Below are 23,102 nucleotides of genomic sequence, written 5' to 3'. Positions count from 1 at the left end.
CAGCCGCTATTTTTATTCTGGATTGCAGTGGTGACTTGTGGCAGTAAGTGGCCAATTTCTAGGCCTGTGAGTTTAAACTGCAAAGAGAGCAATATTTAGAAATCACTAAAGAAGCTCCGAGAAGCTTTGATGCTAGCAGGCCTTTGTTTTGCAAAAAGGAGGCAAATTCCACAGGACCAAATGATCAAAGACTAACAAGGCAGTTAGTAAATACAGGACACACTGGAGACACACAAGGCCTTGAGAGGGTTTGCACCCAGATATGATGGGGCCTACACATTCCAATCATCCATAAAATGAAGTAAGATAATTGCATCTGGTTTTAAACATGAAGAAGCTGAATGCAAATGGACATTGAGTCTTAGCAACGGGGGTGGGGTCATGGGGAGCGGGTGTGATTGGACAAAATGGGACTCTCCCCTAACTTTTACTCAGGACCCAACTACCAAGAACCAGATAAAAATGGGACATCGTGGCAGGTCCGACACTGCAGTTGACAAGAACCTAACGAAGCTCCACTTAAAGGAGGTCGCCCCACCAGATGAATAATCAAATGTCATGCGGGAGCTGATCACTCTGCTTCCTTGATGTCAATTCCTTGGTTTAAAGGTTGTATGTATTGCTTGATGCTGTCTTTATGCTTGTGTGAACTGTTTTAATGCTGTATGCAATGTTAAATCATTAAAGGTAACTTTGATTAATGTACAAAGTAGTGAAGCTTTCTTTGACTAGCTACTATTCAGTTCCATGAATCACTGGACTATCTGTATCCCTACACATTGGATTAGACATAGGCCAATCAGTCCCTTGAGCCTATGCTGCCATTCACTTAGATCATGGCTGATCTGTACCTCAGCTCCATTTATCCACCATATCCCTTGATATCCTTACCTAACACAAATCTATCAATCTCAGTCTTGAAAGCTCCAGAGAAGAAAGAAGCAAGTCCAAACCCATGTAGGCAATCCACCTTGGACACCTGTGCCTTCCATCCTTCTCTCCCACTTTCAAATAAAGGAATATTACCCATCCTAGAGAATGACAGCCTTCTTTGCTCCTCCATGGCTGTGCCAATAATCATCACCTGATTGAAGTGAGAACCAAGTAAGTGCACCCGTTCCTTTCATCATGGAAATCATAGAAATTTACGCACAGAAGGAGGCCATTCAGCCCATGTCTGTGCCGGCCGAAAAAGAGCTATCCAGCCGAATCCCACTTTCCAGTTCTTGGTCCATAGCCTTGTACGTTACAACACTTCAAGTGCATATCCAAGTACTTTTTAAATGTGATAAGGGTTTCTGCCTCTACCACCCTTTCAGACAGTGAGTTCCAGACCCTCACCACCCTCTGGGTAAAAAAAGTTCTCAATTCCCCTCTAATCCTTCTACCAATTACTTTAAATCTGTGCCCCCTGGTTATTGACCTCTCTGCTAAAGGAAATAGGTCCTTCTTATCCACTCTATCTCGGCCCCTCATAATCTTTTATACCTCAATTAAATCTGACCTCAGCCTCCTTTGCTCCAAAGAAAAGAACCCCAGCCTATCCAATCTTTCCTCATAGCTAAAATTCTCCTGGCAACATCCTCGTAAATCTCCTCTGTACCCTCGCTGGTGAAATCACATCTTTCCTGTAATGTAGTGACCAGAACTGTATTCTAGCTGTGGCCTAACGTGCTTTATCCAGTTCAAGCATAACCTCGCTGCTCTTATATTCTATGCCTCGGCTAATAAAGGAAAGTATCCCGTATGCCTTTTTAACCACCTTATCTACCTGTCCTGCTACCTTCAGGGATCTGTGGACATGCTCTCTGTTCCTCGACACTTCTCAGTATCCTACCATTTATTGTGTATTCCCTTGCCTTGTTAGCCCTTCCCAAATGCACTACCTCACACTTCTCTGGATTGAATTGATTTGCCAATTTTCTGCCCACCTGACTAGTCCATTGATACCTTCCTGCAGTCTACAGCTTTCTTCCTCACTATCAACCACACGGCTAATTTTTGTATCATCTGCAAACTTCTTAATCATGCCCCCTACATTGAGGTCTAAATCATTGACATATACCACAAAAAGCAAGGGACCTAGTACTGAGCCCTGCAAAACCCCACTGGAAACAGCCTTCCAGTCACAAAAACACCTGTTGACCATTACCCTTTGCTTCCTGCCACTGAGCCAATTTTGGATCCAACTTGCCACTTTCTCTTGGCTTTTACTTTTCTGACCAGTCTGTCATGTGGGGCCTTGTCAAAAGCCTTGCTAAAATCCATGCAGACTACATCAAACATGCTACCCTCATCGACCCTCCTTGTTACCTCCTCAAAACTTTCAATCAAGTTAGTCAAACATGACCTTCCCATAACAAATCCATGCTGACTGTCCTTGATTAATCCGTGCCTTTCTAAATGACGATTAATACTGTCCCTCAGAATTTTTTGCAATAATTTGTTCATCACCGAGGTTAGGCTGACTGGCCTAACCTTTATGACTCTAACCTCCATGAATAACAAAGCACGGTATACGTGCATATTCAATTTTATTACAACGAAGTAGAAAGTGAACACATACTTGCCTAGTCATACCCTTGAGCACATGATTGAACACTGTCCTCAGAGGAAATTCGCAGGCAGCCTACAAGATATCCACGCTGTTACACCGGAAGCTTTGGCCTGGATATCTGACTTAGATACCGATATTTAAATTTTTTTTTTGCTACTACCATACAAAAGAAGAAGACTTGCCTAATCTATCCTAACACTGTTTTCTCTGGATGGCTGCTCATATCTTTCTTTCACCTATTCTAGTACTTCTCCTTGGAACACTCTGAGGGCCAGTATCATCAGAGGTGGTTGTTTTCAACCTAGCAAAGAAAAAAAGTGACATTTTGCATTGATGTTGCACAGAAAGAAGGCTTTTATTTATCAGGAATCAGTGTCAGAAATTCAAAGGTGGTTGGATTGTTCCACAGAAACATATTCAAAGCTATCTTGCTATATAGTTTAGCACTTTTGCCTCAGGCATTCGTTTTTTACTTTCAATGGGACAAAATGGCCTCTGTGTAAATATCATAGTAATTTCTGAAAGGAAATAATTAGAAACACAAAAAAAGCACAAAACATATCACTACCGCTGGCTAAACCACAGCACTCGAGAACTAGAAGTGGCCTACTGCATGTGACAAGTCACAAATTACAGCAGGTTGAGCTGTGCACAGCATAATTAATCTAAAATGACTTTTACTCTTCCCAAAGAATAGTAGTAGAGTAAAACACTGAGAAGTTCCCTTTTTCCACAAATCTCAAACATATAAAAATAAATAATGTAATATACAAAGACAATACATATGAAAATACTGTTCCCATTGAGTTGGACTACATATACACACATAGCATGCCTACATGTACATAATGTTTATTGTCATTCGTTCTCATACAGAAAATGGCAGTGCACTATCTGAATGTTTTGATATTTCTAAACCTTCATCTGATACTGAGATACATGATAAAAGGCATTCAATAACACATTTTGTGAAATACTTCCAGGATCAAATTGTCAGGTTGTCCGTGCCTTACATACAATTAATGGGTTTGCAACACTATATAGTACTTCCCACTGAACTAGCTAATGTTCCTCTGAATAAACACCGCCACTTAGGTAGCCATTTGTCCCATTGGTAGTGCTATTATGTCCACTTTTTGCAGCAGGAGGTGTTAAATCCTCTTCGTCAGAACTGGATTCAATGTCACTTCGGTCATCCTTTGATACCTGACATTTAAATTGGGAAAATAAATGAGCCATTACGGCAAAGAGGACATTTTTTGTCACTGAAATAACCACATAGAAGTCATGCAAACCAAAAGCACATTATTAACTTCAGGAAGCCCAAATGAACATGACAGCTGAGATGAATGGGTTAGATCTAAAGTTGTATGGAATTGTTTAGTATGAAGATAAGATGGATGACCATGATTTACAGAGAAAAGAAATAAAAATGAAGAGGCTATAATCTAACTGGGAAAAGAAAAATAAGAGTTCACAAGGCTGGAATCTCATAAATCAACTCTTGCTTGGAAATTCAATGCTTAATGCATTCATATCAAATTTCTGTCTCCGCTATTTTAACAAATCACAAGACAATTGCGAATGAGAAAGCCCATTCAGACCATTTTATTTCATCCATCTAGGGGCACCCTACAGTCCTCCCATTGCAGCTTCCAATTGTTTCTTAAATGATTCCAGGGTTTTCATCTCCACTATTCTATCTGTGAGTCCGTTCCATGTGTTGATCATTCTGTGTGAAGATTTTCTGATATCTTGTTAACCTTTTGGCTGTGGACCCTTTTTCTACACTTGAAATGTAACTTGTCTGTTTCTTGCTTCACAGATGTTGACTAATCTACTGAATATTTCTAGCATTTTCTGTTTTTGTTTCAGATTTCCAGCATATGCAGTTTTTTTTTTACTTTTTAGTATATTACCAGTATTGCTTTTATTTTAAAAATAAATTTTTGGCTGGATAAAGCAATACAGGTCTATATAACTGAAAAGATATGGGGAAAAAAATTCAGTTAGTTACCCCCCTCCCGCTGGCGCTAATGGGGTGCTGATGCAGTAACGCCGGGGCGAGGCGAATCCAGCGGCGCATGGCAAATTCGGTCTCTCCCCCATTCCACCGCCGGTACGAGATACCGCTGGGGACTTCAACGCCAGGCAGATCGTGATGTCAGTGAGCGTGCAACGCTCACTGGCTGCCCGATCTGTGTAATTGATTTTTGCCACCTACCTTTGCACCTCGACCAGACAGCGAAAGGGAGAGCAGTTGCATAGCTGCTGGACACCGGCTCCTGGGATGTTACTTAAAGGCATCCTCATTAATCACTCGCAGCTGTCAGGGCAGGTTAGTTTCAGTAGTATCTTGTCAGTTTCAGCTAGTGGATCACTTTGTATGAGTAATTTCAAGCTTCTTTTTTATCAGGCAAGTGCAAAGTGCCTACATGCCAGTACACTTGGCTGTACTGGCATGCTAGCTTGCCCTCCAGGATCTACGGCGGAGGGAGTGTAGGCAGCCAGAAATATGGGAACATGTGTGCAGAGGGACTTCAGGGCTCTCACCAGGATGATTTATACCCTGATCCCTTTTGATTACCACATACCCATCATACCATCCCTGTGTCATGTCATGTCACAGTGTCCTCCTGAGTGCAAAGGTGAATTGAGAGACACCACAAAATATTGCAAATTCCATTAATAAATTTATGCATAAACATATCACACATATTGCATTCATTCTAATAACTAATGACCCTTGTGCCCACCATAGTTGAATCGCTGTCATTGTGTGCAAGGCGTGAGATGTGGGTGTAAGTGCTGGTAGGTGGAGATTGTTGGTGGGTGAGCGCTGGGGGGTGTGTGAAGCTTGTGGTACAGATGGTGGTAGGTAGCATTTGGTAAAGCATTCAATAACCCTGACCACCCGACTAAGGTGGATCAGCCATGAGCACACCTGCTTCAGTCCTCTGGCTCCTTCTCCTTGTTGTGCTTCTCCTTGCTGAGGCAGCTGCACAGCCAGCAATGCTGAGAATGAGATACTGCAGTATCAGTGAACCTCCCCTTTAAGTACTAGGAAAAGCCTGTGGCAATGATGAGTTGAGATTAGACTGCACCCGATATTGGTCCACCCTTTGAGTGTAACACCACTGAGCTAGGCCTTTAAGACTTGATTTACACCCCAATCGTTTCTTTGAGCAGTGAGAATGAATTTTGCGTGCAATCTAAAGCATTAGCGCCTGGCACTATTCGCAAACTTTTCTAAAGATACCGTTCATTCCTGGGGTATAATGAATTTCTAGCCCATGAAAGTGCAATTCAGCTGCACATAAAGCGTTTTGATAGAATTTGCTGTATAAATCTACAGATTCTATGATTTGATAGTGCATATTCATGACTATCCGTCATCAATAAAATCTCAATTATAGTCTGGATCTCAAGTGACAAATATATATAAATGAAATAGAAAAATCATAGGCAAGAAGTAATTTTAAATGATATTAGCAGAAGAATGCTTAACGTTTCTGAATGACGTTCCTCTGTTTGCAATGTTAATGCAGGGGTCAATCTGTTAATTTTAATTACCTCTGTTATATAGCAAAAGGAGGAATGTTATGTGGGTCCCTAAAATTCAAATCATTAATAATGCTACGCTGATGTCTTTTCCAGGATGAATATTTTTAACAAAAATAGGAAGACAGAACAAGAGGCATAAGAGGGGGCATATGATTATAGGGATATGGGGAAAGAGCGGGGTAGTGGAACTAACTGGATTGCTCTTCGAAAGAGCCGGCGCAGTCTCGATGGGCCCAATGGCCTCCTTCTATGCTGTACTATTCTATGATTCTATATGTCTCAATTAACAACTCTTAGGGGGTAATTTTAACCTAACCCGGCCGGTTAGGAATTCCACTGCAGTCAATGGAGTGAAATCAAGCTGGGTATAAAATGGACTCATCAATTTCCCGCCAGGCAGGTTAGTTTAAAATGACCCCCTTTTCCCCACATCTGACATTGCTATTACTCCTGTAATTGCTTTTGTCTACTCTAAAGTTTATGCTTCAGTGTCTGAAAAAACTCTTATAAAAATCCAAAGACCTCAGATCTAGATGAAAACAAAATAGGCTGTTTTTCAAATTTTGTATGGAAAATAGAAAGAACAAAGTCCCAGTCAGATAATATTGCAATTTGTGTAACTGGTCACTCATCTTGTGATATTCTAATATTTTGGGTGTAATCCTTCATCAAAACTTAAACATTACTCTATCTTACAAGTGCTGACTGATCAATTCTGTATTTCAAACATTTTCTATTTTTAAAATATATTTTAAGATCTTTAGCATTCACTGTTTTCTAATTATCGCTAAAGCACCCAGTTCGTTACAAAGTACCATGCTGAAATATTCTAACAATCTGCACAAGGCTTGCTAAGTATACCCGAGGCTCCCAATATCTTTCCTGCAGTGGCACTGTTAGCAATTAAAGAAGCAATTAAAATCCAAACTGCAGCAAGCAGAGCTTTTAATTGTGACATTGCTGTCAGTGCAGGGTCAGCTGTAACCTTCAGACTGAAAACAACCCTTTGTCGACTACTTATTCTTGAAGTGAATATATTTAGCATGCAAAGAATGAATCACATTTAAAATGAAATGTGGCATCCGTGGGGTCATTAAGAAAGATTGCATCCAGAATTACAGGAAAAGAGTGGAAGCACTATTCTAATGGTTAGGAAATACATTGCAGAGTTTAATCAGTGAAACTTACATGCAAAGGGTTCCACTTCCCAGCCTTTCAGGGTTGCACAAGGAAGAGAATAAATAGGCAGAATGAGAAAATAAACGGTACTAAGTAACATCCTGCTGTTCCAACTACGTTCAATGTTAATGAACTACAGTACCAATACTGACTTTTAATATACTATAATTTCCCTGCGGGTGTAGCGACCTCTCTTCAGCTCTGGCGTACTATGGCTAGTAACATAGTAACACAGTAAAATAGGCCATTCAGCTCCTCGAGCCTGTTTCGCCATTCAATTAAATCATGGCTGATCTGTATCTTAACTGCATCTACCCGCCTTAGTTCCATAACCCTTAATACCCTTGATGGACTCTTGTGCATGCCCCCTCCCTTTGCCCCACCATTAGCCGCTGTACCTTCAGTTATCTAGGCACCATACTCCCTAAACTCCTGACCAAGGCTTTGTTTGTCTGATTACACCTCTGTAAAGTACCTTGGAATTTTTTCTATGTTAAAGGCACTATTCAAATGTAAGATGTTTTTCTCTTTGTTGTTGATGCTCAGTTGGTCAGAACTGGGGCATTTTGCTAGTCAATTTCCCCCTAATTTTAGTCTGCAAATAATATGCAGAATGGATGCAAATGTAACAACATAGTTTAGTTGTGTGCTGCCTACAGTTTTGGAAATGTGAAGGAGTTTCATGCTACAATTAGTGCCACTAAAACCTTAATTACTTGTGTGAGCAATCTCTCTATTTTGTCTTGTTAGTCTACTCACTGACTTGATCTCTCTCTAACATTGCCAAGACCTGAAATTAACAGCTGGGTTATCTCATTAAGCATCTAATGCAGCTGTACAGTAAGCTATGTATCATATTTAAAAACACAAGCTATATCCAGCTGTTAAAAAGTCAATGCTGGAAAATCAGAATGGGAAATATTTGAGCAAAAAGATTTTAGTTTAGCACTCTTTATAGCACCTAATTACTTTCAAACAAAAAACATTACCAAAGCAAGAAGGGAGGGAAGAAGAGTTGGAGAAAAGAGAAACAATCATCTTTGGGAAAACATGGCCCGATATTTACGGGGAGGGAGCGGTTAGCGCAGTTATGGTGGGGGGGCAGGGAACCCAGGAATGTGGGTGACCTGCCGAACTTAACGGCAGGAACGCAATATAATTTTAAATTCCATTTCCTGCCTGACAGCTGGCCAAATTGACAGGCTGGCCGGCTGCCGGGTGGGAGAATCAGTGGTAGAAGGTCGCAGCCGGGGACCGCTGGGGACGTTGCACGCCAATCGGAAAAGATCAGGGCTTGGTGGGAGGGGCTCAGAGCACGGCAATTGGGAGGGAGGAAGGCAAAGATTGGGTGTTGGGGTTGGTCGATCATGACAGCGAGGAGAGTTCGCAATTTGCTTGAGGGGCCTGCGGGGGGAGCACTCCTGTTCCTCCTGTCTCAAAAGTAGTGCTATACAAAGCACTTACCTGCTTTTCCAGCTGCTCCCATCTCCATTTAGCTGCTGGGATTCCCGAGCTCTGGGAAACCTGGCCGGCTAGTTGTACATTTGATTTCTGACTTCAGACTAGAAGTTCAGTTGCAATGTTGCTATTTGCAAGGGCTCCAATTCATTCATAGTACCACAATATGAATCAGATTTTGTTCTACTGTACAGACTGGAAGGAACTGAGTTATAAAGGTAGAAACTTCATTGAATACTTGGGAAAAAATATATTGCCACACATATCCTTAGCAGCTTTAATAAGAACTTACCTTTCCTTTAGCAATAGCTCTGCAAGTGATCCTTATGATGAGATATGACCAGAAGCTATGCAACAGCTGGAGCAGCAACAGAAGCAAGTTGAAGACCCACCAGGATGGATAGGGACCGACAATCTCCCAGCTTTCAAACAAGGTAGTATTTAATATCCTGAGATAAAAAAAAACAATTTGTCATCAGAGAATGCATTTGTAAATCCAGTTGCAAATCCCTGAAACACAGATTATAGCTGTTAAAATAATTATTTTAGCAAAAAAATCAAATATATCATTGCCTTAAAGAACGTGTTATTGATTAGCTTACCACTCCACACAATACAGCTAACGTAACAAGCCATTAATAGCAGCTTGTTTTAACTCCTGTCTCTCACAGTCAGTATCAATACTAGCAATGTCTTTGTTTTACAGAACATATAATTGCTTTCATCTTTTTACTTTGTTCAAATCCATTTTCCATTCATTGAACTCTAGCAGTCCCCTAAATTACTTTTTCTAAAACTTGCAGCCAGTAAAAATGAATTACAAAATACAATTAACAAGTTTGTTAGTAAATTGTCAGGTTCTCCCTAGGTAGGAATTAGTGGCCTTAAAGGGAAGCCAATCTATCTGGAAAGACCATGAATGGGACGATATTAAAATTATTTCAAACTGCAGATGGGAGACAGTAACGAGAAATTATGGTCAATTTACTTGACACTTTGAATTTGAATTTGCAGAACTATATATGATGTGTAAATCTTTCTTGTGAAACATACTAGGTGCTAAATACATTTATTTGCTGTTAATGGAATTAGATTAGTTGTTCTGAAAATAAGTGGTGCAATGCTCTGTGCTCCAACAGGTTTATTACATTACCTACTAGCCAGAGCATCTTCAACAATGGTTTCTCAACCCGTCCCTGCACCATTACCTCCAGTCTCCCTAAGACCTATCCTTGGCCCCTTCCTCATCCACATACTGCCCCTTGGAGACATCGGCCTAGAAATTCACTGGCCTTAGCGCCGCTTTTGAGGCGCTAGAGGGCCTAGCGCCGAAGTTATGGCCAGTTTAGAAATTGACAGGGGCCCTAAATCGGCGTTAGGCCGGTAGCGCTGCGCCGGCACCGATGACGTCATCGGTGTGCGCAGCGTCCCGGTTGCCATGGTAACCCGCCCGAACTCGGAAATTGAGTTGCGGCCGCCTCGCCCGTGGCAGCCGCAAGCAACGTTCTGGCAGAGGTGCCTTACAGAACTTTGCGCCGGCGCATTAAAGGCCCCGCGGCGGCCGGCCGCTTTCCCGCCGGCCGCCTGGCCGCAGCTCCCTCCCCGGACTTCCCCCCCCCACCCCCCCGGAACAGAAGCAAGCCCGGCACTTGTCCGAGGTGCCGGGCTCATTTTTAAAAAGATTATCGCGGGCCGCGGCCGGGTGCAGGCAGCTCCTCCTTAACGGAAGGAGGAGGCCTGCACTTCCCGAGCCTGCCGCACCGCAGCGGGCGCCGCAGCGCCGGAATAGCGCCGCAATGCGGCGCGTGGCGCCAGTTTTGAGGCGCTGAGACCCCTCAGTAGCGCCGGCAGCCGTTTGGGCGCGGCGCTACAGAATTTTTGGCGCGCGCAGGGGGACTTAGCGCCGGCACTAACTTCCGGCGCTAAAGCCCTCGCTGCGCCAAAACCGAATTTCTAGGCCATCATTTGAAGACATGGGGTCAGCTTCCACATGTATGCTGATGACACCCACCTCTACCTCTCCGCTGCCTTTCTTGACCCTTTCACTGCCTCTATGTTGTTAAACTGCTTGTCCACCATCCAACGTTTGGATTAGCCAAAATGTTCTCGAACTAAACACTCAAGAGATTGAAGCCATCATCCCGACAACTAAACTTCGCACCCTTGCCATTGATTCTATCCTTCTACAGGCGCTGTCTTAGGTGAACCAGACTATTTTACCCCAAGCTGAGCTTTCAACCCCACATCCTCTACATGACAAAGACTGCCTATATCCACCTCTGTAACATTGCTCATATCCACCTCTACCTCAGCTCATTTGTTGCTGAAACTCTCATCCATGTCTTTCTCATCTCCAAACTCTCTTGTTCGGCCTCCCATCCGCTGTAAACTTCAGCTTATACAAAGCTCGGCTGCCCATATTCTATCCTGCTCCAGGTCCCACTCACCCATCACCCCTTACTTTGCTGACCTACACAGCTTCCATTCCTGCAATGTCTCAATTTTAAAATTCTCATCATCGCTTTTAATAACCTTACTTCCCTTTCTCTGTAACAACCTCCTTGCATTCTCCATTCCTCTTACTCTGGCCTCTTGTTCCCCCCACCCTTTGTCTCACCATTGCAGCTGTGCATTGAACTGCCTAGGCCCCCTTCTCTAAAGCTGGCCACCTCTTCATTGCCCTCTCCTTCTTTAAGACCCTCCTTAAAATCCATCTATTTAACCAAACTTTGTTGCCCCTCCTAATATTTCCTTCTTTGTCTCGGCATTCATTTATGTCGTGAAGCACCTTGGGACGCTTTTTTACATTAAATGTGCTATATAAATATAAGCTGCTTATTTCTGCATCGATTCTACAGAGCCATTACAGCTGATTTTTTTCTGTACATGGAATGTAATTGCAATCTCTCCATCTTCAAATGCAGATTTTTGAAACAGTTTTTAATATTCAGTTTTTAAAATCTCTATAATGAATATATTGAACATTCTATTTATGTAATGGGCATTTCAGTAACTACAGGAAACTTTTTTTTATCCGGCACCGACGGGACCGACGTGGTGCCGGTTCATCAAAAATTCCAGATAACTGAGCGCTATAGTAAATGATACGGAGAGCTGAGAGCTCCGTATAAAGCAACAAACCCTGTTGCTTAGCAACAGGTTCAGAACAATGGCCACAAGTTCCAAGCATCTCTGTAGCTTAGCAACAGCTACAGCCACACCCTTGCACAGCAACAGATCGAGGAAGGCAAGTAATATGAAGTATGAACCTACTCCTGAATTTTGCCGGTTAACCAAGATTTCTGGTTATTTAGGTGCCGGTAAATCGAAAGTTTCCTGTAATGTGGAATGAGTTTTATAGTTCATTGCAGTATAATGCAGCCAATGTCCCAGACTCCTCCATCACCATCCCTGGGTATGTCCTGTCCCACCGGCAGGATAGACCCAACAGAGGAAGCAGCACAGTAGTATACAGTCGGGAGGGAGTGGCCCTGGGAGTCCTCAACATTGACTCCGGACCCCATGAAGTCTCATGGCTTCAGGTCAAGCATGGGTAAGGAAACCTCCTGCTGATTACCACCTACCACCCTCCCTCAACTGATGAATCAGTACTCCTCCATGTTGAACACCACTTGGAAGATAAATTCATCCTATTTATTTTAACTTTTTTATTAAGAACTTTTAACTAGTAATACAGAAACAAATTGCACTTTTGGCAATTGAGGTTGAATGCCAAAATGCACATGATTTATGTCACCTCTGGTGCAAAGATATAGCTTGAGCAAATCAGTACAGTTTTGATTTAGTTCATAATTTTTTTTTAAATTCTGCTGATAAACATTTTATCATAACGGCCCAACCATCTTCAGCTGCTTCATCAATGACCTTCCCCCCAACATAAGGTCAGAAATGGGGATGTTCACTGATGACTGCACAGTGTTCAGCGCCATTCACAATTCCTCAGATAACAAAGCAGTCCATGCCCGCATGCAACAAGACCTGGACGACGTTCAGGCTTGGGCTGATAAGTGGCAGGTAACATTCACGCCACAGAAGTGCCAGGCAATGACTATTGCCAACAAGCGAGAGTCTAACTGTCTCCCCTTGACATTCAACGGCATTACCATTGCTGAATCCCCCACCATCAACACCCTGGGAATCACCATTGACCAGAAACTTAACTGGACCAGCCACATAAATACTGCGGCAACAAGAGCAGATCAGATGCTAGGTATTCTACGGCGAGTGTCTCACCTCCTGACTCCCCAAAGCCTTTCTACCATCTACAATGCACAAGTAAGGAGAGTGATGGAATACTCTCCACTTGCCTGGACGAGTGCAGCTCCAACAACACTCAAGAAGCTTGACACCATCCAGGACAAAGCAACCCGCTTGATTGGCACTCCATCCACCACCTTAAACACTCACTCCCTCCACCACCGGCGTACCGTGGCTGCAATGTCTACCATCTACAAGATGCATTGCAGCAACTCACCAAGGCTTCTTCGGCAGCACCTCCCAAACCCGCAACCTCTACCACCTAGAAGGACAAGGGCAGCAGGCGCATGGGATCACCACCACCTCCAAGTTCCCCGCCAAGTTACACACCATCCTGACTTGGAAATATATCACCGTTCTTTCATCGTTGCTGGGTCAAAATCCTGGAACTCCCTCTTTAAGAGCACTGTGGGAGTACCTTCACCACACGGTTCAAGAAGACGGCTCACCACCACCTTCTCTCAAGGACAATTAGGGACGGGCGATAAATGCTGGCCTTGCCAGCGACGCCCACATTCCAGGAACAAATAAAAAAATGTATAATATTTCTATATGGCTTAGCAATCGGCATCTAAAGAACGCCAATGAAGTGCTGAAGGGGAGCCAGGTAGGCAAGTTTTAATTTATCTTTGGGGGGCTGAAAGGAGCAAGCGGGCTGCCCTGGGATGTTTGTTTTCCGCCGGCAGCCTGCTGGCCCTATGCCAATGAGCCGCGGCCCTCAAAATGGACCTGTTCTGCCATTAACACTATTGGGCAGCTAGCCTATGAGCTCCGCCAGTGGGCCGCTCAATAATTAAAGTCTACCCCCTTATGCCTACATGCACTTCCTGTCAACTTTTTCCTATTATAAATTTTTATAAAGACTTGCATTTATATAGTGCCTTTCACACCCTTAGGGTCAGCCTAGATTTTTGTGCTCAAGTCTCGAGTGGGACTTGAACCCACAACCTTTTGATTCAGAAGCAAGAGTGCTACCCACTTTTTAAAAATATTATACTTTATTGAACATTAAGAACATTTACAACATCGTGATCATTACATTGTATGATACAAATCAATTCCACCGCTCTGCACAGCCATTCCGCCACCACATTTTAACATCAAAACCTGAAGTTTAATTTGTCACCTGTAACATATATTAATCGATTGTACTTTAAAAATTGGTTGTAAAATACTGTCCTTAAATTCCTTTCTGAATAAAACATCCACAGAGCCGTATAATGATCTTTTAGCTTATATTTAAAATACTTTTTTAGGTTGATTTTCCTCCCCTTAAAAAACAGAGCATTCCTTCTTTGCACAATCACGAATCTAGCCAAACTGAACATTAAATTAATTGCCGCTCTGCTAGACTCTGGCAGACTCTCCTGCAATCCCCATCTCAAAATTGAGTCCCACGGGATTCCCATTCTCGCTCTTCGGTCCCCACCCAGCAAAAAAGCTTCACACAGCTGTTGAACATAGTACTTAAAGTCATTTAACTGCAGACATAACAGCAGCAAATGGGACAGAGTCTCATCCCGTGTCCCACACATCGGGCAAGTTGCCGCCTCCACTCGTCCAATCTTGCACAAGACCGTCATGGTAAAAATCCGGTTATGAGCCAATTTGAAATCCAGTTCAATCCATTCTGGGCATTTAAAATTCGCCCACACTCCCTTCCAAATCCTGTTGAAGTCCAGCTGTGGGTATATACTCTGCCAAAACTCCTGACCAGCAGGTGTCTTGAATCTCCATTCTCTGAATACCTCATAGAAATCTCGAGTATTACAGTTGTCAAATTGGACCAATTATCCCCCTTTCTCCAGTACAAAGCTTGGAAAAGCAGGACGCATTTTACTTCCTTTGGAGATTTCTGCATTTATTTCTTCCATCCAATCCTGTGGCATTGCCCTCACAATCTTCTCATACATGATTTCTATTGCTTTTCCTTCTACCTCCTGATCCTCCTCCCACACCATGTCCCTCACTATTGCTTCCGGCAACCAACCTGGAATTACCTCGTATAATACATCTTTCACAGATATAATCCCAGCTTTTATAAAAGCTTGATTAAATAAAACCTCTCCTTCGATGTTGACCCACCTGTTCAAAAATAAGGGCTGTTCTAAAAATTACTCAGCCCCCTTGGGCATAAACTGCACACTCTTTAAAAATTGGGCCCAAGTCTCTACAACCCCCTTATAAAACCTAGGGAGAAGTTTAATCGATTTCAAAAACATATTATTGTATTCCATTGTGGCGGAGCCACCAAAGGACTCAGAGCAGTTGCACATAATTCCTTTAACAGCAATGTAGTTACTGTCTGTGTCTGTACCTTTAATTACACTGTTTGACTGTACAATGTCTAGTTACCTTTACAGCGCAGTTTCAATGTGATGACGTCATGCCGTTAGTCACGTGATTCCCCAATGGCGGGAAGAACGTGATGACGTCATGACATCAGCTTTCTGAGCAGAGGATCAGTCCTCATGGAGCCTTCAAGGAGAGCAGACCTGTATTCGATGTATTCCAGCAGTTTCTAGTTAAAATCTGTTTTGTTCCATTAAAGTTCATTGTTTTGATTGCCTGAGTCGAACTCAGTCTTTTCGATAGGAACCTCCATTCCTACATTGGTGACCCCGACTTCTACAAACAATTTTCGTGGAAGATTCATCATGGACACGAACGCTGTGACTCTGAAACTGCCACAGTTCTGGGAGCAACAACCAGACGTCTGGTTTATCCAGGCTGAAGCCCAGTTCGCCATCAGGAACATCGTCGCGGATCAGACCCGTTATTATTACGTGGTCTCCGCCCTCGACAGTGCAACTGCCTCACGGATCATCAGCCTCCTCGGTAGTCTTCCTACTGACAGCAAGTATAATACGATTAAGGCGTGGTTGCTTCAGGTCTTCGGGCTCTCGAAGTCAGAGCGCGCTCGCCGGCTCATCACGATGCCTGGCCTTGGGGACTCCAAGCCGTCCGAGCTCATGAGCCAAATGCTCACGCTCTTGGGTGCCGAACCGGAATGCTTCTTCTTCCGGGAGCTTTTCCTCTACCAAATGCCGGAGCCGGTACAGGCTGCCCTAGCCAGATCCGACATTACAGACTGCGCCGAGCTTGCTGCTGAAGCCGATAAGATTTTCACGGTAACCCAGCAGTGCTGCACGGCCACGAGGCACCCATCCCCCACAGACGCGGTTCCAGCTCCTCCTGCAGCTGGCTGGTGCTCCTACCACACCCGTTTTGGCGCGAAGGCATGATGCTGCCGCTCCCCCTGCACTTTTTCGCCCAAAAAAACCCAACAAAGCTCCTGCAGCGTTCCTGGCGAAGGAGGACCGGGTCTAACGGGCGCTCCGCGGTTGCGATGGCCGTCGGATCTACGGGGAAACTTCTTTATATCACCGATTCCCTATCGGGTCGACGTTTCCTTTGTGACACCGAGGCGCAGTGTAGCATTCTACCTGCGTCGAAGCTCGATATGCAGGCTGGGAACCACGGTTTTTCCCTCGTAGCGGCTAATGGTGCAGCAATTCGAACTTTCCGAAAGCGGCGGGTCCAAGTCTGTTTTGGCAGTCAGCGCTTCTGTTGGGAATTCGTCACAGTCTCACAGGCCATCCTAGGGGCGGATTTTCTGTGTGCCAACAGCCTGCTCGTCGATGTCCGGCACCGCTGGTTGATCAACGCGGCCACCTTCCACTCGATTCCGTGCTACCACGGTACCACTGTGGCACGCTCTATTGCCTGCACCTTTCCTCCTCTGGATGACTTCACTCGGCTCCTCGGAGAGTTTCCAGTGTTGACAAGGCCCACTTTCTCCTCCTCGGCCACGAAGCATGGTGTTGAACATCATATCAGCACTACTGGCTCCCCGGTTTATGCGCGGGCTAGAAGGCTCGAACCCGGCAAGCTCGCGGCTGCGAAAGCGGGGTTCAACACGATGGAGCGGCTCGGCATCATTCGCCGATCCAATAGTCCCTGGTCTTCGCCTCTCCACATTGTTCCGAAACCGGGCAGCGGCTGGCGGCCATGCGGTGACTACCGACGCCTGAACGACGCCACCACTCCTGATCGGAACCCGATTCCGCATATTCAGGATTTCTCGGCCCATTTGGCGGGAAATTCTATCTTTTCTAAAGTCGACCTCGTCCTGGGGTATCACCAGGTTCCCGTGCACCCGCAAGACGTCCCGAAAACCGCAGTCATCACCCCTTTCGGACTCTTTGAGTTCCTGCGGATGCCGTTTGGCTTGAAGAACGCGGCACAGTCGTTACAGCGCTTAATGGACTCCGTGCTCCGAGACCTATGCTTCATCTTCGTCTACCTTGACGACATTCTCATCGCCAGTGCTAGCAAGGAAGAGCACATCTCCCATTTGTGTACCTTCTTTACGCGCCTCAGCCAGCACAGGTTAATCATCAACCTGGCCAAGTGCCAGTTCGGCCTGCAGCAGATCGATTTCTTGGGACACCGCATAACATTGGATGGCGCCGTCCCCTTAATGACGAAGGTGGAAGCGGTTACCTCTTTCCCGCGCCCGCCAGCCGTCAAGGCCTTGCAAGAGTTCCTGGGGATGGTCAACTTCTATCACCGTTTTGTCCCTAAGGCGGCTCAGCTTATGCAACCCTTGTACGGGGCCCTCAAGGGCAAGTCCGGTAAGGATCCAATCAGCTGGACAGCCGAGATGGACCAGGCGTTCATCAACACCAAGAGCGCTTTGGCCAACGCAACCATGCTGGCGCACCCACTTCCAGGTGCCACCATCGCCCTTACCACGGACGCGTCAGACTACGCCATCGGCGCAGTGCAAGAGCAGTGGGTCAATGGCACGTGGCAACCGCTGGCGTTTTTCAGCCGTCAACTACAGAAAAATGAAAAAAAATACAGCACCTTCGATCGGGAGCTACTGGCCCTTTTCCTAGTCATTCGCCATTTCCGGTTCTTATTGGAAGGACGTCCCTTCACGGCTTTTGTCGACCACAAACCTCTAACATTCGCCATGGCCAAGACCGCCGAACCGTGGTCCGCTCGTCAACAACGTCACTTGACGTTTATTTCCGAATTTACCACAGACATTCAACATGTGTCTGGTAAGGACAACCTGGTGGCGGATTGCCTCTCGCGTGCGACGGTCCACGCGGTTCACCTGGGGATCGACTACGCCCTCATGGCTGCAGATCAGGCCTCAAACACTGAGGTCCAATCATACAGAACCGTCCCCTCTAGTTTCCAAGCGACCGACGTCACTTTTTAGGCCACAGGCGCCACGCTCCTTTGCGACGTCTCCATGGGCGTTCCCCGACCTATCGTGCCGGTTGCATGGCGCGGGAAGGTGTTTGATGCCATACACGGGTTGTCGCACCCTGGGATGAAGGCTTCACAACGTCTTATGTCGGCGAAGTTCGTCTGGAAAGGTATGCACCTCGATGTCCGTGACTGGGCTAATACCTGCGTAGTCTGCCAGAAGGCCAAAGTCCAGCATCATGTTAAAGCTCCAGTGGCTACGTTTGCTGTTCCGGAGCATCATTTCGACCACGTGCATGTGGACCTTGTGGGGCCGCTTCCGCCTTCTCAGGGTTATACTCATCTCCTCACCATGGTGGACCGCACCACTAGGTGGCCAGAGGCAATTCCTTTGGTTTCCACCACTTCGGCAGATGTCGCTAGAGCTTTCATCTCCTGTTGGGTTGCCCGTTTCGGGGTACTGGCGGACATCTCTTCTGACCGTGGGCCACAATTTTCCTCGGAGCTTTGGAACACTGTAGCTCAGGGGCTCGGCACCAAACTTCATCGCACCACCGCCTATCATCCACAGGCGAACGGCTTTTGCGAGCGATTCCACAGGTCGCTTAAAGCCGCCCTTTGGGACAGTCTTCAAGGTGTAGGATGGGTGGACAGACTTCCAAGGGTCCTTTTGGGTCTTCGTACGGCGCCCAAAGAAGACCTGCAATCGTCCTCAGCTGAACTCGTCTACGGCCAGCCTCTCCGAGTACCAGGGGATTGTGGTAAACCACTAATCTGCCTGTACAGAACATGTCTGGGCATGCCTCAGCTGGCTCCGCCCCTGGCTCCACCCCTAAGCACAGGTATAAAGGTGATTGACCTCCAGTCCCCCTGGCTTTAAGGATCGGTCTACCAGCAGAGGCATGCTCGTATTCTTTTGTTAATAAAAGCCTACTTGTTATAAGTTTAACTCTTAGTCTTCTGGAGTTATTGGTGGCGCATCAATTTTATCAACAAAAGGTTTTGAAATGGAGCAAATCCTGAAACCGGCACGCCTGGAACTGAACTCTCAAACGGCGGATGCATCAAATAACTTCGAGCACTGGCTGAGCTGCTTCGAAGCATTCCTGCAGGCCTCCAGCACTACCGTCAGGACCGAAGCCGACAAACTGCTAGTACTGAACTCACGGGTGAGCCACCAAGTATATTCGATTATCCGAGACGCTGTATCCTACACGGCCGCTATCACGATACTAAAAGAACAATATACTAAGCCAGTCAACGAGGTCTACGCTAGACACCTCCTGGCTACCCGCAAACAGCGACCCGGGGAATCGGGTGACGAATACCTACGGGCACTGAGAGTCCTCGGCCGGGACTGCAAGTGCAAATCGGTGACGGCCGCGGAAAATACTGATGACCTAATCAGAGACGCCTACGTCGCCGGCATCAGGTCCAGCTACACTCGACAGAGACTGCTAGAGCAAAGTGGGCTCAACCTGCAGAAGGCTGTGGCCCTTGCTAACTCGCTGGACGTGGCCCTCCGAAACATGGATGCCTACCCCCCCGACCATACGGCCCTCCCCGCTCCGTGGATGTCGCGGGGGCTGCCATCTTGGGACATGGTAAGGCCACAGGCCTGCGCCACGCCACCACCGCCACGGCCCACCTGCAGCCCAACTACAGCTGTGATGTCCAGAGGCTCAAAGTGCTATTTCTGTGGCCAGGCCAAGCACCCCAGACAACACTGCCCGGCGAAGGACGCGATCTGCTCCAAATGCAGAAAGAAGGGGCACTATGCCAAAGTGTGCAGGGCGAAACCGACCAACTCCAGCAGCGCCGCGTGTAAGCCGTGCAGGTCGCCATCTTGGACACCACCAGCCACGTGTGAGCCGTGCGGGCCGCCATCTTGGACATCACCAGCCGCGTGTGAGCGGTGCGGGCCGCCATCTTGGACGTCACTTTGGGACCAGGCCCCTGACTCCCCCACTGCCTCGCGCGAGTACAACAGCGACCCACCGACCTCAACGATGGCCTCCATCATCCTGGACCAATCCAGGCCTCACCAACTGGCCAGGTCCACGATGGACATCAAGGTAAACGGTCATGCAACAAACTGCCTATTTGACTGTGGGAGCACGGAGAGCTTTATCCACCCCGACACGGTGCGACGCTACTCCCTATCAGTCATGCCCACACGCCACCGGGTCTCTATGGCCTCCAAGTCCCATACGGCGGACGTCGGCGGCTACTGTGTAGCGACCCTGACAGTAATGGGCACAGAGTACAAAGACTTTAAACTCCTTGTCCTGCCACAGCTCTGCGCTGCTGTGCTACTGGGACTGAATTTCCAGTGCCACCTAGAGAGTGTCACGATGGCGTATGGCGGGCCCCTGCCCCCACTTACAGTCTGCAGCCGGCAAAATTTAAAACAACCGCCGCGCACAATATGCAGCCTATCCACCCTGAAAGTCAGCACCCCCCCCGCGTTGTTTGCTAATCTCGCCCACGACTGCAAGCCCATCGCAACAAAAAGCAGGCAGTACAGTGCCGGGGATAGAAGCTTCATTAAAATAGAAGTAGAGAGACTCCTGCGGGAGGGGATTATCGAGGGCAGCACCAGCCCATGGCGAGCCCAAGTAGTGGTCGTGAAGACCGGCGAGAAACAGCGCCTGGTCATTGACTACAGTCAAACAATCAATAGGTATACCCAATTAGACGCATACCCCCTTCCCCGCATATCTGATATGGTCAATCAGATTGCACAGTACCGGGTATTCTCTACCATTGACCTGAAGTCGGCATACCACCAACTCCCTATCAGGCCTGAAGACCACCAGTATACTGCCTTCGAGGCAAACGGCCGCCTCTACCACTTCCTCAGAGTTCCCTTCGGCGTCACCAACGGGGTCTCAGTCTTCCAAAGGGAGATGGACCGGATGGTTGACCAGAACGCGCTGCAGGCCACTTTTCCCTACCTGGACAATGTCACCATCTGCGGCCATGACCAGCAGGGCCATGACGCCAATCTAGAAAAATTCCTCCGAACAGCCCAGCGCTTAAATTTGACATACAACAAAGAAAAGTGTATGTTTCGCACCACCCGCCTCGCTATCCTTGGCTGTGTAGTGGAAAACGGAGTCATCGGCCCCGACCCCGACCGAATGCGCCCCCTTCTGGAACTACCCCTGCCTCACTGCCTCAAAGCCCTGAAGAGATGTCTGGGGTTTTTCTCTTATTACGCCCAATGGGTGCCCAATTATGCGGACAAAGCCCGGCCCCTTATCAAGTCAACCTCCTTCCCCCTGGCGGCAGAGGCCCGTGCAGCCTTCACCTGCATAAAAGAGGACATTGCAAAGGCTACAATGCACGCCGTGGACGAGTCCATCCCTTTCCAAGTGGAGAGCGATGCGTCTGACTTCGACTTGGCCGCAACCCTTAACCAGGCAGGGAGACCCGTAGCCTTCTTTTCACAAACCCTCCAGGGCCCCGAAATTAGACACTCCTCAGTCGAAAAGGAGGCCCAGGCTATAGTGGAGGCTGTACGGCATTGGAGGCATTACCTGGCCGGTAAACGCTTCACCCTGCTCACGGACCAACGATCAGTAGCATTTATGTTCAATAACAAGCAGAGGGGCAAAATCAAAAACGACAAGATATTGCGGTGGAGGATCGAATTATCCACCTACAATTATGATATCTTATACCGGCCCGGGAAACTTAATGAGCCCCCGGACGCCCTATCCCGTGGAACATGTGTCAACGCACAGGTCGATAGACTACGGGCCCTCCACAACGACCTCTGCCACCCGGGGGTCACCAGGTTTTTCCACTTCATTAAGGCCCGCAACCTGCCTTACTCCATCGAGGAGGTCAGGACCATGACCAGGAACTGCCAAGTCTGTGCCGAATGCAAACCGCACTTTTATAGGCCAGACAGGGCGCACCTGATAAAAGCCACCCGCCCCTTCGAGCGCCTAAGTGTAGATTTTAAAGGGCCCCTCCCCTCCTCTGACCGCAACACGTACTTCCTCAACATCATTGACGAGTACTCCCGTTTCCTGTTCGCTATCCCCTGCCCGGACATGACCAGCGCCACAGCCATCAAATGTCTCAATGACCTCTTCGCCATATTCGGTTTTCCCAGCTACATCCATAGTGACAGGGGCTCGTCGTTCATGAGCGACGAGCTGCGCCAGTACCTGCTCGAAAAAGGGATAGCCACGAGCAGGACCACCAGCTACAACCCCCGGGGTAACGGACAAGTAGAAAGGGAGAACGCGACAGTGTGGAAAACCGCCATGCTAGCCTTAAAGTCCAGAGACCTCCCAACCTCCCGCTGGCAAGAAGTCCTCCCCGATGCGCTTCACTCCATACGGTCACTACTCTGTACCGCCACGAACGCCACCCCTCACGAGAAAATGTTCGTCTTCCCTAGGAAATCCACCTCGGGGACATCGCTACCGCCATGGCTGACGTCTCCAGGGCCCGTCTTGCTCAGGAAGCATGTGAGGAGCCATAAAACAGACCCCCTGGTCGAAAGGGTCCACCTCCTCCACGCCAACCCACAATATGCATACGTGGCGTATCCTGACGGGCGGGAGGACACGGTCTCCATACGAGACCTCGCACCCTCAGGTGCCACCGAAAACACCATTACCCACTACCCATTACCATTACCCACGACACACCCCTAGAAGGGAATCCACATCTAACCCAAGTAGACGGCACGCCAGGGCCCTGTGACCCACCCTTATACACCCACCGACCCCGCACCCACGAAGACGACACGCCGGTGCTCCGGCCCACGTGGGAAACGGCCGCGGGAAAAGAACCGCCGCAGCCGGCACCACGACGATCA

At 47.2% G+C, this 23,102-nt stretch overlaps 2 protein-coding genes across 7 annotated transcripts in view; one reads left to right on the top strand and one right to left on the bottom strand.

Annotated features, from left to right (window-relative positions):
- Positions 1–2,891: 2,891 nt before the first annotated feature.
- The window catches only part of cers6 (ceramide synthase 6), a 384,111-nt gene continuing 363,900 nt past the window's right edge, over positions 2,892–23,102 (bottom strand). For 4 of the 6 annotated variants that reach the window (XM_085986468.1, XM_085986466.1, XM_085986469.1 and 1 more), the window contains 3 exons: positions 9,051–9,207; positions 7,310–7,333; positions 2,892–3,763 (listed from right to left, as the gene is read on the bottom strand). In XM_085986468.1, the coding sequence (XP_085842594.1) occupies positions 3,620–3,763; positions 7,310–7,333; positions 9,051–9,207 (325 nt within the window). In that variant the 3' untranslated portion in view covers positions 2,892–3,619. Of the gene's footprint in view, positions 3,764–7,309; positions 7,334–8,764; positions 9,208–23,102 lie in introns of all 6 variants that reach the window. The other 2 variants (XR_015078198.1, XM_085986467.1) reach the window with 2 other exon arrangements.
- The window catches only part of LOC147120476 (uncharacterized), a 28,534-nt gene continuing 24,701 nt past the window's right edge, over positions 19,270–23,102 (top strand). The window contains exon 1 of the mRNA XM_085983664.1: positions 19,270–20,337. Coding sequence (XP_085839790.1) covers positions 19,270–20,337 — 1,068 coding nt within the window. The remainder of the gene's footprint in view (positions 20,338–23,102) is intronic.

Source organism: Somniosus microcephalus, chromosome 4 (assembly GCF_052327205.1).
Source record: "Somniosus microcephalus isolate GS21.2 chromosome 4, FLI_Smic_1.0, whole genome shotgun sequence".
Taxonomy (NCBI): Eukaryota; Metazoa; Chordata; class Chondrichthyes; order Squaliformes; family Somniosidae; genus Somniosus; species Somniosus microcephalus.
The sequence above is the reverse complement of the archived record's forward strand: the minus strand, read 5'-3'. Positions and strand labels throughout refer to the sequence as shown.